Raw genomic sequence first — 12,455 nt, 5'->3', positions numbered from 1 at the left:
CATTTAAGAACTGAAATCATCTGAAAACTAAAGCAGAGCAGAAGCTTGCCCATCGCATTCAAGTGCTTCCTTTGTTGGCTCTCAGCTAGCGAGTGAGAAAGAATTCCAGAGGTCATCTAATCCAAGAATGGAGAACCTATTGCATCCAAAGTACCCCCTGCAGATTATGACCAGAGACCCGAAACAGCAACATATGCTTAGATTGCATGCACAATAACAAGGCCCCCAAAGACAACCAAAGTTGCAATAAATGTACTCAAAACCTCCTGTTGTTTTTGGAAAGGTTTATAATCCTTTGCAATGACTGCATGACACACAATTTTCTTTCCTTCCTTCGGCATACAGCCCCCAAAGAGCAACAGGTTCCCATCAGGTCTCCAGGCCCTCGCTCCTCCCCACTTTCCAGCTAGTCTTTGCAAGCCAGACCCTAGGCTAGCTGCAGAACATCAAATGCACTTTCAACATATCCATTTAATATTTACATTCAAGCAATTCATAATAATTGGAAGCTTATAGTTTAGACATTTCTAGTAGCAGCAGTTTCTATAATAGCTTGTTTAGCTTTAGATAATGATTATTATTATTAACTTTTTTTTTTTGCACACTGAAAACAAGAATGCGTTGGACACAGTATCAAAAAATATATACCAGAGGAAAAGGGATGGTCCTGCAGTTTTATGAAAAGGAAAAGTAGGGGGGCGGGGGGACGAAAAACCAGAAGTGGCTTTTAAAAAGGGACGAAAATGAAAATATTCTGATATAGCTTTTAATATATATATAATATATGTATTTAATATAATTATATATATATATAGGGCAAATCTAGGGAAACTCCATAAATCTAGTCTTTTCTTAATATTTCATTATATAAATACCTACAAATAAATATAATTGCGTGGCCCACCTTGGAGGGGAGGGGGGCTGCCTTCAGCTCAAACAATACATTTTCAGCAACACCACATACAAACGGGAGCAAGAACGACTCGACAAGTTAGCACTGTTAAAATATAATACTATGTAACTCTCCCGTCAAGTTAACTGGGAAGCCGCCACCCTGACTACTTCCTGGCGCACGAGGCCCAGGGAAGGTGGAGATGCCCCCCCCCCAGGAACCAACCAAGATGGAAGACCACCCTCTAGCGAAGGAGAATCGCCACACCCCACCCTCCCTTCTTCTGGGGCGTGGCAGGGGTCTTGGGCCACTTCTGATCTTGGGCGGGTGGCACCATAGAGTTACTCTCCGGGCAGAACAATACCTTAGAGGAGGAGGGATGAGGGGGTCATGTGTCAGGCCGCCCAGGGAGAGGGCCGAAGCCTGCGCCTCCTCACACTGTCACATATTCCTTAAAGGTCACAGTCAGGCAGTTCGCCGTCACATCCGTTATTATTATATTCCCAAAGAAAGGCTTGAACTCCTGCGCGGGCTCCTCCTCCTCTTCTTCCTCCACCTCAAAGTGTTCCACCGGTTTTGGAGGCTCCGGTGCCGGCGGGTCAGCTGGCGCCGGCAAAGTCTCTGGCTTAATGTGCACCAGGCCGGGCTCACTGTCCCCCCGCACCTTGACGCACCGCAAGTCTATGGGCTCGTCCAAGTCCGAGTCCAGCAGAATGACCTCGGGCTGGGAGGCAGGAAGCGCTCGGGCCTCGGGTCTCTCTGGGGTAGGAGGGCTGAGGCAAGTAGGGGCGCTGATGCTCCGGGACGTGAGGCGCTTCTTGCCGCCCTCCTTGTCCCTGTGGGGTTCGGAGAGGCAGCGCTTGCGCGACCCACCGCAACTGGGCGAGAGGTTCAGCCCCACGCATGACGCAGCGGCAGCAGAGTTCTGTTCCTGCGGCCTGGAGTCCAGGGACCACGGGGCGAGGTTGGGCTTGGTGGTGAGCTGAAGGGGTTGCTGTTCAGGAATGGGCGGCTCTTTGCTAGAGGCTGTAGTCTTTTGGCAGTTGGTCCCATGCTCGGCAGGCATTTTACTTGCCTCTGCCCCCGATTTCCCTTGGGGGTCGCTGCCCAGCCATCTCTCCGCCCCGGGCTTTTTCCACGACTCCTGCCTCTCCTCGGAGGCCCCCCTCTTAGCAGTCCTGTCCTCAGCCACCCGCTTTTTGGGCGCTTCTCCAGATTTGATCTTCACGGCCTGCATGCCGTTCTCCATGTACTTGCTCATGACAATCACAATGCGGCCATTCTTGTTCTTGTTCTTGACGATCTTCATCTTGCCGCCAATCCCATTGCTGGTCACGCCGTCCCGGGGAGGGGGCGGTGGGGGCGGCCCCGTGCCGCTGGAAAGGTTCTTCTCTGCGCCGTTCTTCCCTTCAGCACCCCCCAGGTTCTTCACAGGGTTCAGCAGGCTCTTGGCTGAGCCATGAGACCATTTGTCCATGTGGGACATCAAGGGGCTCTTGCTGTGGTCCAAGCAGGCCTGCCCTTGCTGAGGCTCCTTGCTGCCGGGCTGGTAATGGGGCTCGTACATCTTAGGGTCAGGCTGGTAGTGGTGGTGTTTCTTGCTGTTCAGCTGGTAGTAGTACTTCCCTTTGCCGTGAGACTTGATGTTGCTCTCCTTGCCGTTGGGCTGGTACTGGTGGTGCTTCTTGCTGTTGAGTTCGTACTGGTGCTGCTGGCTTTTGCCGGAGCTGCCCAGGTCCAGCTTGGGCCTGTTTTCCATGGCAGGGTCTTGGAGGCCAGTGAGGACATTGGAACGGCGTGCAAAGGATGGCAGCTGCAAGGAGGAGGAGCAGGGAGGGGGTGGGGGAAAACAGTCCATTAAGGGCTTTGAAAGAGAGAGGGCGGCAGCACATTTTACAAGCCTATAGAAACAGATCCTATAAGACCCAGAACTTTTAACAGCAACAGTTTTTAAAGGATGCTCTTTTTGGACTACAAATCCCATCATCCCTGACCACTGGCCCTGCTAGCTAGGGATTATGGGAGTTGTAGTCCAAAAACAGCTGGAGACCCAAGTTTGGGGAAACCCTGTTCTAAAATGCCTAGTCCAACAACCTCATCCCACCTTTTCCCTAACTGGCTGAGATAAAGTTGAAATTAGAGGCGACATTCTTTTAGTCAATGGTCCTTTGGAGCACAAGGGGGAAAGGATGTCTAAGAAACATATGTGGAAATCGGGACAGGCTGGGGCAGGGACAAAGCTGCTGTGAACAGCACTCCTTGGCTCCTGTTACATACTTCTTGGCAAGGCACAGGCATCTTGCATTGTAGGTCTCCGCAAGTGAAGCAGGAAGTGTATTTCACAGCCAACTGGGCTACCAAACACAGAATGCAAGGTGGAAGAGAAGACATAAGAATTCTCCTTCTGCTGATTCAAAGACTCCACCAATAAATCTCTTTTGCGGGACACAGAGGGCTCAGTCACGGTCACCCACGACAGAGACCACATTTGCTGGGCCTTCTCAGAATATATTCCACACATGCTGGCAAAAGGACCTATAAAGTCACAGGATGGCCAGGGCTTCCCCTGTTATTTACAGTTAACAAGGCATATGTGTGTGTGTGTGTGTGTGTACAAACACGCTGTCTCCCAGAGCATGATGAAACCAAGATGCAATTCTCTTCCCCTGGGAAAGGCACCAGACAAGGAAGTGGATATTTATTAATTAAACAAAAACAGAACAGGCGTTCAGAAAGCCTTTTTAAAAAATCGGCTTGCTCAGCAAGATTCCCATTTCAGGATTTGGCTAGATCTACTGTTACTGTCTTATCTCACTTTGAAAGTTAGGAGAGCAGAAAGCAGAGGAACTGATTGGATTTACCTGAACCACCAATGGCTTTGGTTTTGGTCCTCGTTTGCGGTACCCCATAAGTTGCTCCTGCCTCTCCCTGAAGAGATATAAAAATCAATAGCGATGCAATTAGGAAACCTCTCTTCCAACAACACACCAAAGAGGACAAGGGAGAGAAAAATGTCCTTTACCATGCAGGTTAACCGTGAACACAAGGCTGCAATCCTAAGCACTCTTACTTGGGAGTAAGCCACACTGAGCACAGTGGGACTTCTAAGTAAGGAATCACAGAGCTAGGCAGCATTTTTACTGCAGAGCAGCAGCAGCAGGAGGAGGCTACAGAACTAAAGGCAACAAGACAAAATGCTAAAAGGTCACGGGAATTAACACAAGCCAGCAAGCACTGCTGCCTCAAGCCCCTACAGGGTATCAGTTATTCCAGCGGAGAGGGGCGAAATGCACAGACACGCAAAGGGTGGGAGAAAATTTCACACAGCACCGAAAAAACACCTTTCATGCTTTGCACATGTAAATGCTAAGGCAGAGTAACAAGTGGAAGAACAAGTTAAAAAACAATAACCCAGAATACACAGAGTAACCCAATATGGGCATAAGAAACACTCCCTCCAAGTTAGTATGCAACCCTGCACACTTTCCAGGGAATGAGTTCCATCAAATTCAGTCGGATTTTTTACTCTTGAATATACCGGTACATGTATAGGATTGCAGTTAGTGCAATACATGAAAATGCCCTGCATCTCTATCCCCAAGAAATTATCAAGATCTAGGAATTCATAGACAAGTAAATAAATAAAAATCTAGTTCTCATGGAGACCAGCATTTTCCGCAACCATGCAAAAAGGCATAGAAACGCAATAGCTTTTGAAACCAGCCAATCTGATACTTTACAACAAAACAAGTCATTGAATTACTATGGCCAAGTCTCTCAGGGGTCCATTTTAGCACTTTAAATGGGGCTGAAACATATCTTTTCCAAGGCTGCTTTATCTTGGTTTGCCAACTAACCCACCATTTTGTGAGAGGTTTTAATTTTAAAATTTCAAAACAAATACAGATGCTGCAATTCTAAGAACATTTGGGAGAAAGCAAGCCCTATGTAGACAACAGTCCAACCCTATCAATGACTATTCAAAAGTAGGTTTCCTCTAGTTTGATGGGGCTTATTCCAAGAAAAGTAAAATCATACTCTAAGCTGAGTTTATTTCCAACAAAACACACCTAAGGTTTTGCTTACAGCTTGGTCATAAAAACTCAACTGAAAACTATGGGGAAGGGGCTTACTTCTGAATAAACATGGTTAGGAGAACCTGGGTGGAAACAATGACTGCTGACTTTTAAGCTTTTCTTTCTGCTCACACTACCCTCCCTGCCACAGGAGACATTCTTTACTGGGTCCCTTTTTGCTTATCTTAAGAAACCACCCATAAAATTAGCAATCTGCAAGGAGAGTGTAGCAGGGTGCAAATGTGCACTGGCAGTTAAGGGAGATCTTGTGTAATGGCAAAAACATGTGGGTGCTGACAGCAAATCCTAAACAAAATGCATCCCAGGGGGGAGTCCAGGCAAGTCCCCACCCTCCTTGCACTCATTTCCCCCAGGCTGTAGGTGTTTGGGTAACCAGCAGCCAACGTCCCACCCATCCCACGCGCTGCCTGCAGAGGAGATGGGAGTCACGAAACCAAACACACACAACGCGGCAAGAAAGCAGGAACTGCCCTGGATGCTAATCACCTCATTAGGATTCACATAATGCGCCCCTTCCCCCCACCGCTGCCTCGGAGGCCGCTCATGGACTGAAGAGGGAGGGGAGAACGTGCTCCAGGCGCCTGAACCGCGAAGTAACCAAATTATCGATCGAACGCGGGAAAGGGAGGGGGCGGAGCCCGAGGAGGTGCAGCCCCCACCAGGGGCTGGCCGGAGCGGAGCAGGGGCAATGCAAAGCCCGCAAGTAGCGCCGTTTCCAAGGTGTGCAGTTCAGGCACCTGGAGAAGCAACCTCTCTTTCTCCGCCGCCCCCCATATCCTGCAAGGCCCAGAGTCCTCAAGCTTAGGGCAGCTTGGCAGACGCACCGAGTGGTGACTGTGGTGTGAGGGGGGGAATGCAAGTGCAAGACGTCGCCTCTTATTCCCCAAGTTTACACTTCGGTTTGCGCCAAAATCCTAAGGGAAACGAGTCGCACGCAAAAAGCCAAGCCTATGGCAGCAGCAGCAGCAGCGCCGTATGCACTGGGATCGACCCAATCTCCCGCTGAGGCAGCCAGGGCTCGACGAGAGCTGCATTTTGCAGCCACACACACGACGTGGGAGGGGCTCTCTGCGAGAGGTTTCCGCAGCAGCGAGTCTCCCCAGGCAGGCTCTCAGAAAATGCCAAGCGCAAGAGCGGCCGAGCTGGCAAGCAGCGCGCACACCCTCCGCCTCTCCCTTCCGTCACGTGCCAGCAGCAGCACCACCTTGCAACGACCGAGGCAAGGCAACTCGAGCGTCGTCCGGAAAGGAAGTCCCTGCGCTGCAGCGGCGAAGGGGTTAAAGCGGAGTTCCGTCACGCGCAGCGCCGCTTGCACAAGGCTGCCACGCTCCCTGCGACCTGTGCTACTGCAGCAGCAGCAAAGGAAAGGTCCTCGGCACTCCGCGACCCGCCCCGGGACTACCCACCTCCCGCGCAAAAGCAGTGGCTGTTTCTAGGCTCCCCACCCGTCCACCGAAAATGGATCTGGTTGTACAGCTCCTGACACGGGCAGACAGGCAGAAAAACAGACATCCCCTTTGCTCCATAAGCTCTCACCTGTTCTGAAAGGCGATTAAGAGCCTGGGATCCAGGATGTTTTCCTCCGGCTCCCACGTGTTATACCTTGCAAAGGAAATGAAAGGAGGTTTTTATTTATTTTAAATGCACACCACTTAGTTATATAGTGCAATAATTCACATTTGTAGTTCTCGATGGGAGCTCTTAAGCACAGACACACACACACACACACACACACACCCCCCAAGTTGCATGTTAAGGGGCCATTTTAAAGACTGGCCAAGTTAGCCACCGCCCCCCTCCGGCTTCCCAAGACGGATTTCAAAGTGCGCATTCAGGACTCCAGCCGCTACAGGGAACTGGGGGATGGGCGGAGGGGCTGTAGACTGGGCGGGCGGAGCAGAGAATCTTGTTTATTTAGCGCGGTTATTATTCCGGAGGAATGCCATGCATGCGGCGGCTGGCCAAAAGCCCACCCCCCCTTTCCAAATCTGCCCCCTCCGCCGTCTCGGCATCCTACCCAGTTCCAGCGCCTTTCCCGCCCCCTCCTCGCAGGCTCTGTCATCCAGACCCCCACGGAGCTTCCCAGCTCCCGCACGTCTCCTCTGATCCAGCAGAAGTAGCAGCACGGACCGAGGGACGGTCAAGTTCAATCGCAGTCCCCTCCCAGCCAGTAAGGCAGCACTCTGGTGACAGTGAGTGGCCGCCTTCCCCCGGGTCTCTCTCCCTCTCGGGCCAGATTCGAGAATTTAAATCGCATCCTATTTAATGTATTTTTTATTTATTTGTGGGGGTCCTCCCCCTTCTCCTTCTCTCGCCCTCCCTTCTCTTCCTCGATCTCGGGTCTGCTCGGTTCTGCAATATGGAGCCTGCTTTCCAAAGGAGCCATTTTCTGCAACTGCTGAACATCAGTCGCCGCCTTTGCCTTCTCTCTCTCTCTCTCTGAAGCTGCTGGCTCTGCACCGCTTTGCCTCGTTTCTCTAGGCTGCCCCCCCCCAATTGCATGCACGTCCCCCCTCCTTTTTATGCATGCGTTAAAAAAAAAAACAACCGAGGCATTTTCCGGATTGCTGGAGCATGCAAGCGGAGTGCATTAGCAGGCAGTCAAGCCAGAAGACTCTGCAGCCCGCTCGAAGGTTCCCCCGTCGCCCTTCCCCAGGACTTACTTGGAGGACCATCCTCTCCATTTGACCAGATACTCCACTCGGCCCTGCAAATAAAATAAGGGGAGGGGGGAGGAATAAAAGACGTCAGTCTCCTGAAAGATTCCCCCCACCACGCAGTCTGCAGACCAGCAGCCCTCCCCGCTCCGCTCTCCACCCTGGAGCTGCAAGGACCGTCGCTCGCTCACCTTCCGGATACGCTTCTTTTCGATGCTTTCCACCGCAAAGACATGCTCGCCCACCGTCGGCAGCTCCATTTTGGGTAGTGGGGGGCTGGGTGGGTGGAGGAGGGGAGCGTGAGATCGGGCGGGGGGGAACCCTAGGGCTGGGGTGTCTTGCAGTCAGACAGCGCTCTCCGGCTCTCTCCGCTCGCTTCGCCTTCCCAGACAACTGAGCTCCAGCCTCTTGCAGCAGCGCAACTCATGCAAATCATCGCAGGGACGTCACGGGAGGGGCGGGGAGCTCGCTGCCTGTCAAAGAGAAAAGCGGCCCGGGGATTGGCTCGGCGCCGTCGAGGGGCGGGAAAAGCGGGGGAGGGGAAACGGAGAGAATGTTAGGGAGGCGGGGGAGAAGGGGTTTCGATTTAATCCCCCCCTTGCATGCAGGCGGTGTGTGAGAGTAAAGGGGGGGGGAGGGTCGATTGCTCCATTGCTCAGCAATCTACCCTAGTCAGCCCCCCACCTAAAATTTCGAAATCCGCCCGTGTAAAAAAAAAAAAGTATTTAGGGTATTCAGTCTCTCTGGAGAGCAGCACTGCAGAAGCAACTGTGCCCTTTGGCAAAGTCTTATTCAGGGAAGGAACCTAGATTTTCATTTTCGGGGACCAAACCGGAGGACTGAGGAGTTGCAAAGTAGCAACCCCCCCCCCCCAAACACCTTATTGATTTTTCTGACGTCTTCGTAGCGTCAGAAGCATAGGGGCTGATCCGCAAAGTTTTCCATTTATTTGCTGTGGGGTTTGTTCTGCAATGGCGTGAGGGTGGGGGAATGACCTTTTTTAACACGACGGAACAAGCTTTAGATTAAAGGGGGTCCGGCAAAGTCTTTATCTGGGAGAGAAGGGCAACCGGGGGCAACGCGGTGGTGGGTGGGCGAGGTTTCAGCCACGTCAAACGTCAGATAACATGAGCAAGTCCACTCCGGCCCTTGGGCAGCCTAGTCTCGCGACAGAAAAGTAGCTTCTCCTTGGAAAAGGAATGGCTTCTCCTGGTTTGCTGGATTTAAATTCTGATCTTGGATCCCAGTCTGTCAATCCTTTAAAAATAATAAAATAACTGTCCACGAGAGGACCCCTTTTCGAGATGGTCACCTAAGGATTCCACTAAAGGTTTAGGAACCTTCTGTCTCTACGCAGCGCGCATAAAGGCAGAAGTTGAACAATTAAAAAAGGCAGTGGAAACCTTCGCTGGAGTGGCAGGTGAGCGGGAGGAGCTGTGAGGGCGGAGAAAGTGCAGGGCACCCCCGAAAGCTGCGAGCGAGCTGGGGTTAGGGCCGTGCGAGCCCTCTGCTCTGAACCCCAGTGGGAGACTTTGGGGGAGCTCTGCAGCATGTAACCCTCGTCCCAGCAAGAGAGGGAACCGTCTAGGAGAGGTGGCACGATATAAACGGGGGAGGCGATGGGAGCTGGCCAGCTCTTGATGGAATCGGGGCGACGTGGAAGATGAGAAGTGGAGAACTTCAGAAGATGTGGACACACAGAGGCACAAAGACAGACTGACAGACAGACAGACGGAGAAGCAGTCTCGCAACAGAGACAGACCTGCTGCCCATATCCCGAAAAACTTCTGTGGATGGGCACAAGATTATATTCCCCAAGTGTATGGGAAAGGGGCGAATCCCCCTTGTCAGTCGCCCCACAAGGTGGGCGGGAGAGAGGGCACCTTTTTCGGAAACTAGAGCCCAGCCCGATTGGTGCGATCGTGGCTTCCACCGGGAGAGTTTACCAGAGGCTGGACAGTTCCCCGCCTAACCGGAGCTCACACACGTGCGCAAAATTGCCCAGTTTTTTTGGAGGGGGGGCGGTTTCATGAGAAGGCGATCGACCCATTTGCCCCGGAGTGTCGTGCGCCTTAGGGGAGTACCTGATTTATTGTGGCGCGATGAGTTGGTGGCTTTCTTTTTTCGGGAACAGTTGATTTAATCAGCTGGCTTATATATAAAGAGAGAGAGCTAGGCCCCCCCGGCTATAATTCCAGTAGAGATCCTTTAATGGGGTTCGGCGTGGGCTAAGCGATGTTACGGCAGAAAAGCGCCAAAAACCTCTGTCCACACACTGCCGAGGTTCTGGGTGCTCTTCGGGTCTGAGAAGAAGCGGATTAATCTCAGCAAAGGGGAGCATTTACCACACGGATGGAATCGTCCTTCTCTCGCAGCCAATTGCGCGAGATGTTGCTGGAAACCGGAGCACCGGGGACGCGCTGGCGCTAAACTAGTGGGGGAGGGAGGTGAAGGGGATGCCTGGCTTTCTACGATCTCCCAAATCTGCTCTGGCCAAACGGGTCCTTCGGATGACAAAGACAGGGGAGGATGCGTAAGCAGCCAGCTAGCCGGTCTATTCAGCACACCGTGGAAAGATGGTCGACCCAGATCGTTTTTTATTAATTAACCAGCAATAACCTTTCCTAAAAAAAAATCAGAGGAAGGCGGGCCCTTAGAACTGTACATCAAGCCCTCTTCTTACCACGCCCCCTTCCTCTCCCTGTATCTTCCACGTGCTGTTAGCTGGTGTGTTTTTTTAAGCAGCAAGTGAGCAATCTCATCTTCTCTCAGTTGCCCGCCAGCGCGCCCCCTACTGATGTCTGCGGGAAATTTAGCGCCGCTTCAACCGAGCGGAATCTGCGAACTGCCCTGGAGGCGAGGAGCCCGATCCGCGGATCAGGAAATGGAGGGTGGGATGGGGGGAAGTTTGAATTTTCTGCATTTGGACAATACAAAAAATGCAATCGCTAGTCCCCAATCTATGCGCTACAGTTGATCCTATGGGGGCGGGGGCGGATACTGCCTTCATAGGGACCTGCAAGATCCTATCCTGCTACTTTGCACTAATTCAGAAGAGCTTTCGCCTCTTGTTCTGTACTGCTCGAGGATGAGACTTTTCCTTTTCCACATACTATCCAACATACTAATGCTATCCAATTACTATTCCACATACTACCAAGTGGGAGAAACCAGACCTCTTACAACACTTTATACCTGTGAACACTAAATTGTAGTTAGGATGTTTTAAATGGTTGATCCGGATCAAGAGTTCTTCGCAATACATTATTGGATTACGCGCCATTTTAAAAGCTGGGTGTGTGAGCTCTTTAAAAAGTAGAGCATAATTCGGTAGGTCCGCTGCTGCTGCTGCTGGTGGTGGTCTGGATCATTTTAGGATCCTCGGTTCTGCTGCTGAAGTGATTTTACCCAGTTTGAAAAGGGAGTGGGGGCTGTCAAATAGGTAGAAGAAGGAAAGAAGCTGTTTGACCAACTGGAACATTCCTGTCTCAGCCTGAAACCAAAGACACAGCGGAGAGAGAGAGACAGAGAGAGAGATTGGGAAAGAAAGAAAACAATTGACTCGGTGTAAGGATTGTAGCAGAGAGAATGCGCAAAACACCCACGCTCAAATCCGGCGTTGCAGAATCTCCAGAGCAAAACCGAATGAGGGACAGAGACAGACTCTAAACAAACGGATTGTCCTCCGATTTTGCAGCGTTTACCTCGTTAGAGCCCAAATTCCCTACCTTGCTCCTTTCCCAAAATCTTCATTCCACTCCGTTTATCCTACCTGGAATGAATTTTCATTGGAGAGGCACTAGGGAATAGTTCGGAGAGAAACGGACGAATGACTTCCCCGCTTCTCCCATCCGCTTCCAATCGAAGCCCCACCGGACGCTGGCATTGTGTCATAACGACACACGACATGACGCAATAAAGCACAACGACCCAGAAGCTGGGAGACGCAGCCTGCGGGTGGCCCGAAGAGGGAAGCCGACAGAACCGCACAGAAGAGGGGAAAGAGGATTAAACAACCTGGAGACAGTGAATAACAACCATGGAAAAGTTCGGGGGGTTGTGTATTTTAAAAGCTGCGATAAACAAACACCGGAAAAGAGATGATCGTCTGGAATAGGGTTTGCCAAGAGATGATCGTCTGGAATAGGGTTTGCCTTAAGGGTCTTTAAGAGTTGGCTAGAAGGGATAATTTCTCCAGGTGCAGCTTCTCCTGCCACAAAGCACTGCAGCGACAGGAAAACTTGGGCCAGTACTTCATCCTCTGACCCTCTGAAAGATGCAGATACTCTCCTGGCTCAGTATCACCTGACAATAATAGCTTAAGCAGAGGGGTTGTGAAATAGCAGCTGTGGCATCTGCAGCAAGATGATATTATTATTAATTTGTATACCGCTTTTATGCCCAAAGGGCAGTTGGCTGCCTCCATTTCTGGCTTTCTTTGTTAGCCTGCGGGGGAAGAGTTTAGGATCCAGCGCGTTTTCCTTCCGTCCCCATTCGCCGCCCCCCCCCCCCCAGTCACCAATAAAGCAGTTTCCTGGGCAGGCGGGGAGATCTCTGCCTGAAGCCGCCCAGTGGGGCTATGAACTCCATTCTGCCGCTTCTCACCTGTATGTGGAAATAGACAGGAAAACGGAAAGCTCACAACTAAAACCCCAAGGTGCAAAGAACTAAATGCCCTGCCATCTGATCGTGCCAGGAATACATTACACGGACATCTAAAATCAGCCAGGAGAATTGCAGATACCAATCGTTCTCTCACTCACGCATACACACACACAGCGTCAGCAAACGGGCGCCTGGCTCTTTAAG

General features: G+C 51.4%; 1 protein-coding gene across 2 annotated transcripts; it reads right to left on the bottom strand.

Annotated features, from left to right (window-relative positions):
* Positions 1-269: 269 nt before the first annotated feature.
* Positions 270-11,522, bottom strand: CBX4 (chromobox 4). Of its 2 annotated transcripts, none has more exons than XM_083726200.1 (5): positions 11,375-11,522; positions 7,653-7,696; positions 6,526-6,591; positions 3,754-3,820; positions 270-2,705 (listed from the first exon to the last, which is right to left on the bottom strand). In XM_083726200.1, the coding sequence occupies exons 4-5, from the start codon at positions 3,799-3,801 to the stop codon at positions 1,326-1,328; spliced, it is 1,428 nt and encodes a 475-aa protein (XP_083582326.1). In that variant the 5' UTR covers positions 3,802-3,820; positions 6,526-6,591; positions 7,653-7,696; positions 11,375-11,522; the 3' UTR covers positions 270-1,325. The 2 variants fall into 2 exon arrangements, with proteins under 2 accessions (XP_083582326.1, XP_083582325.1); XM_083726199.1 differs by lacking the exon at positions 11,375-11,522 and adding an exon at positions 7,838-8,060.
* Between the last annotated feature and the right edge of the window lie 933 nt (positions 11,523-12,455).

The sequence above is a fragment of the Podarcis gaigeae genome (assembly GCF_964106915.1).
Source record: "Podarcis gaigeae genome assembly, chromosome: 2".
In the NCBI taxonomy this organism is placed as follows: Eukaryota; Metazoa; Chordata; class Lepidosauria; order Squamata; family Lacertidae; genus Podarcis; species Podarcis gaigeae.
This window is presented reverse-complemented; position numbering and strand designations above follow the sequence as displayed.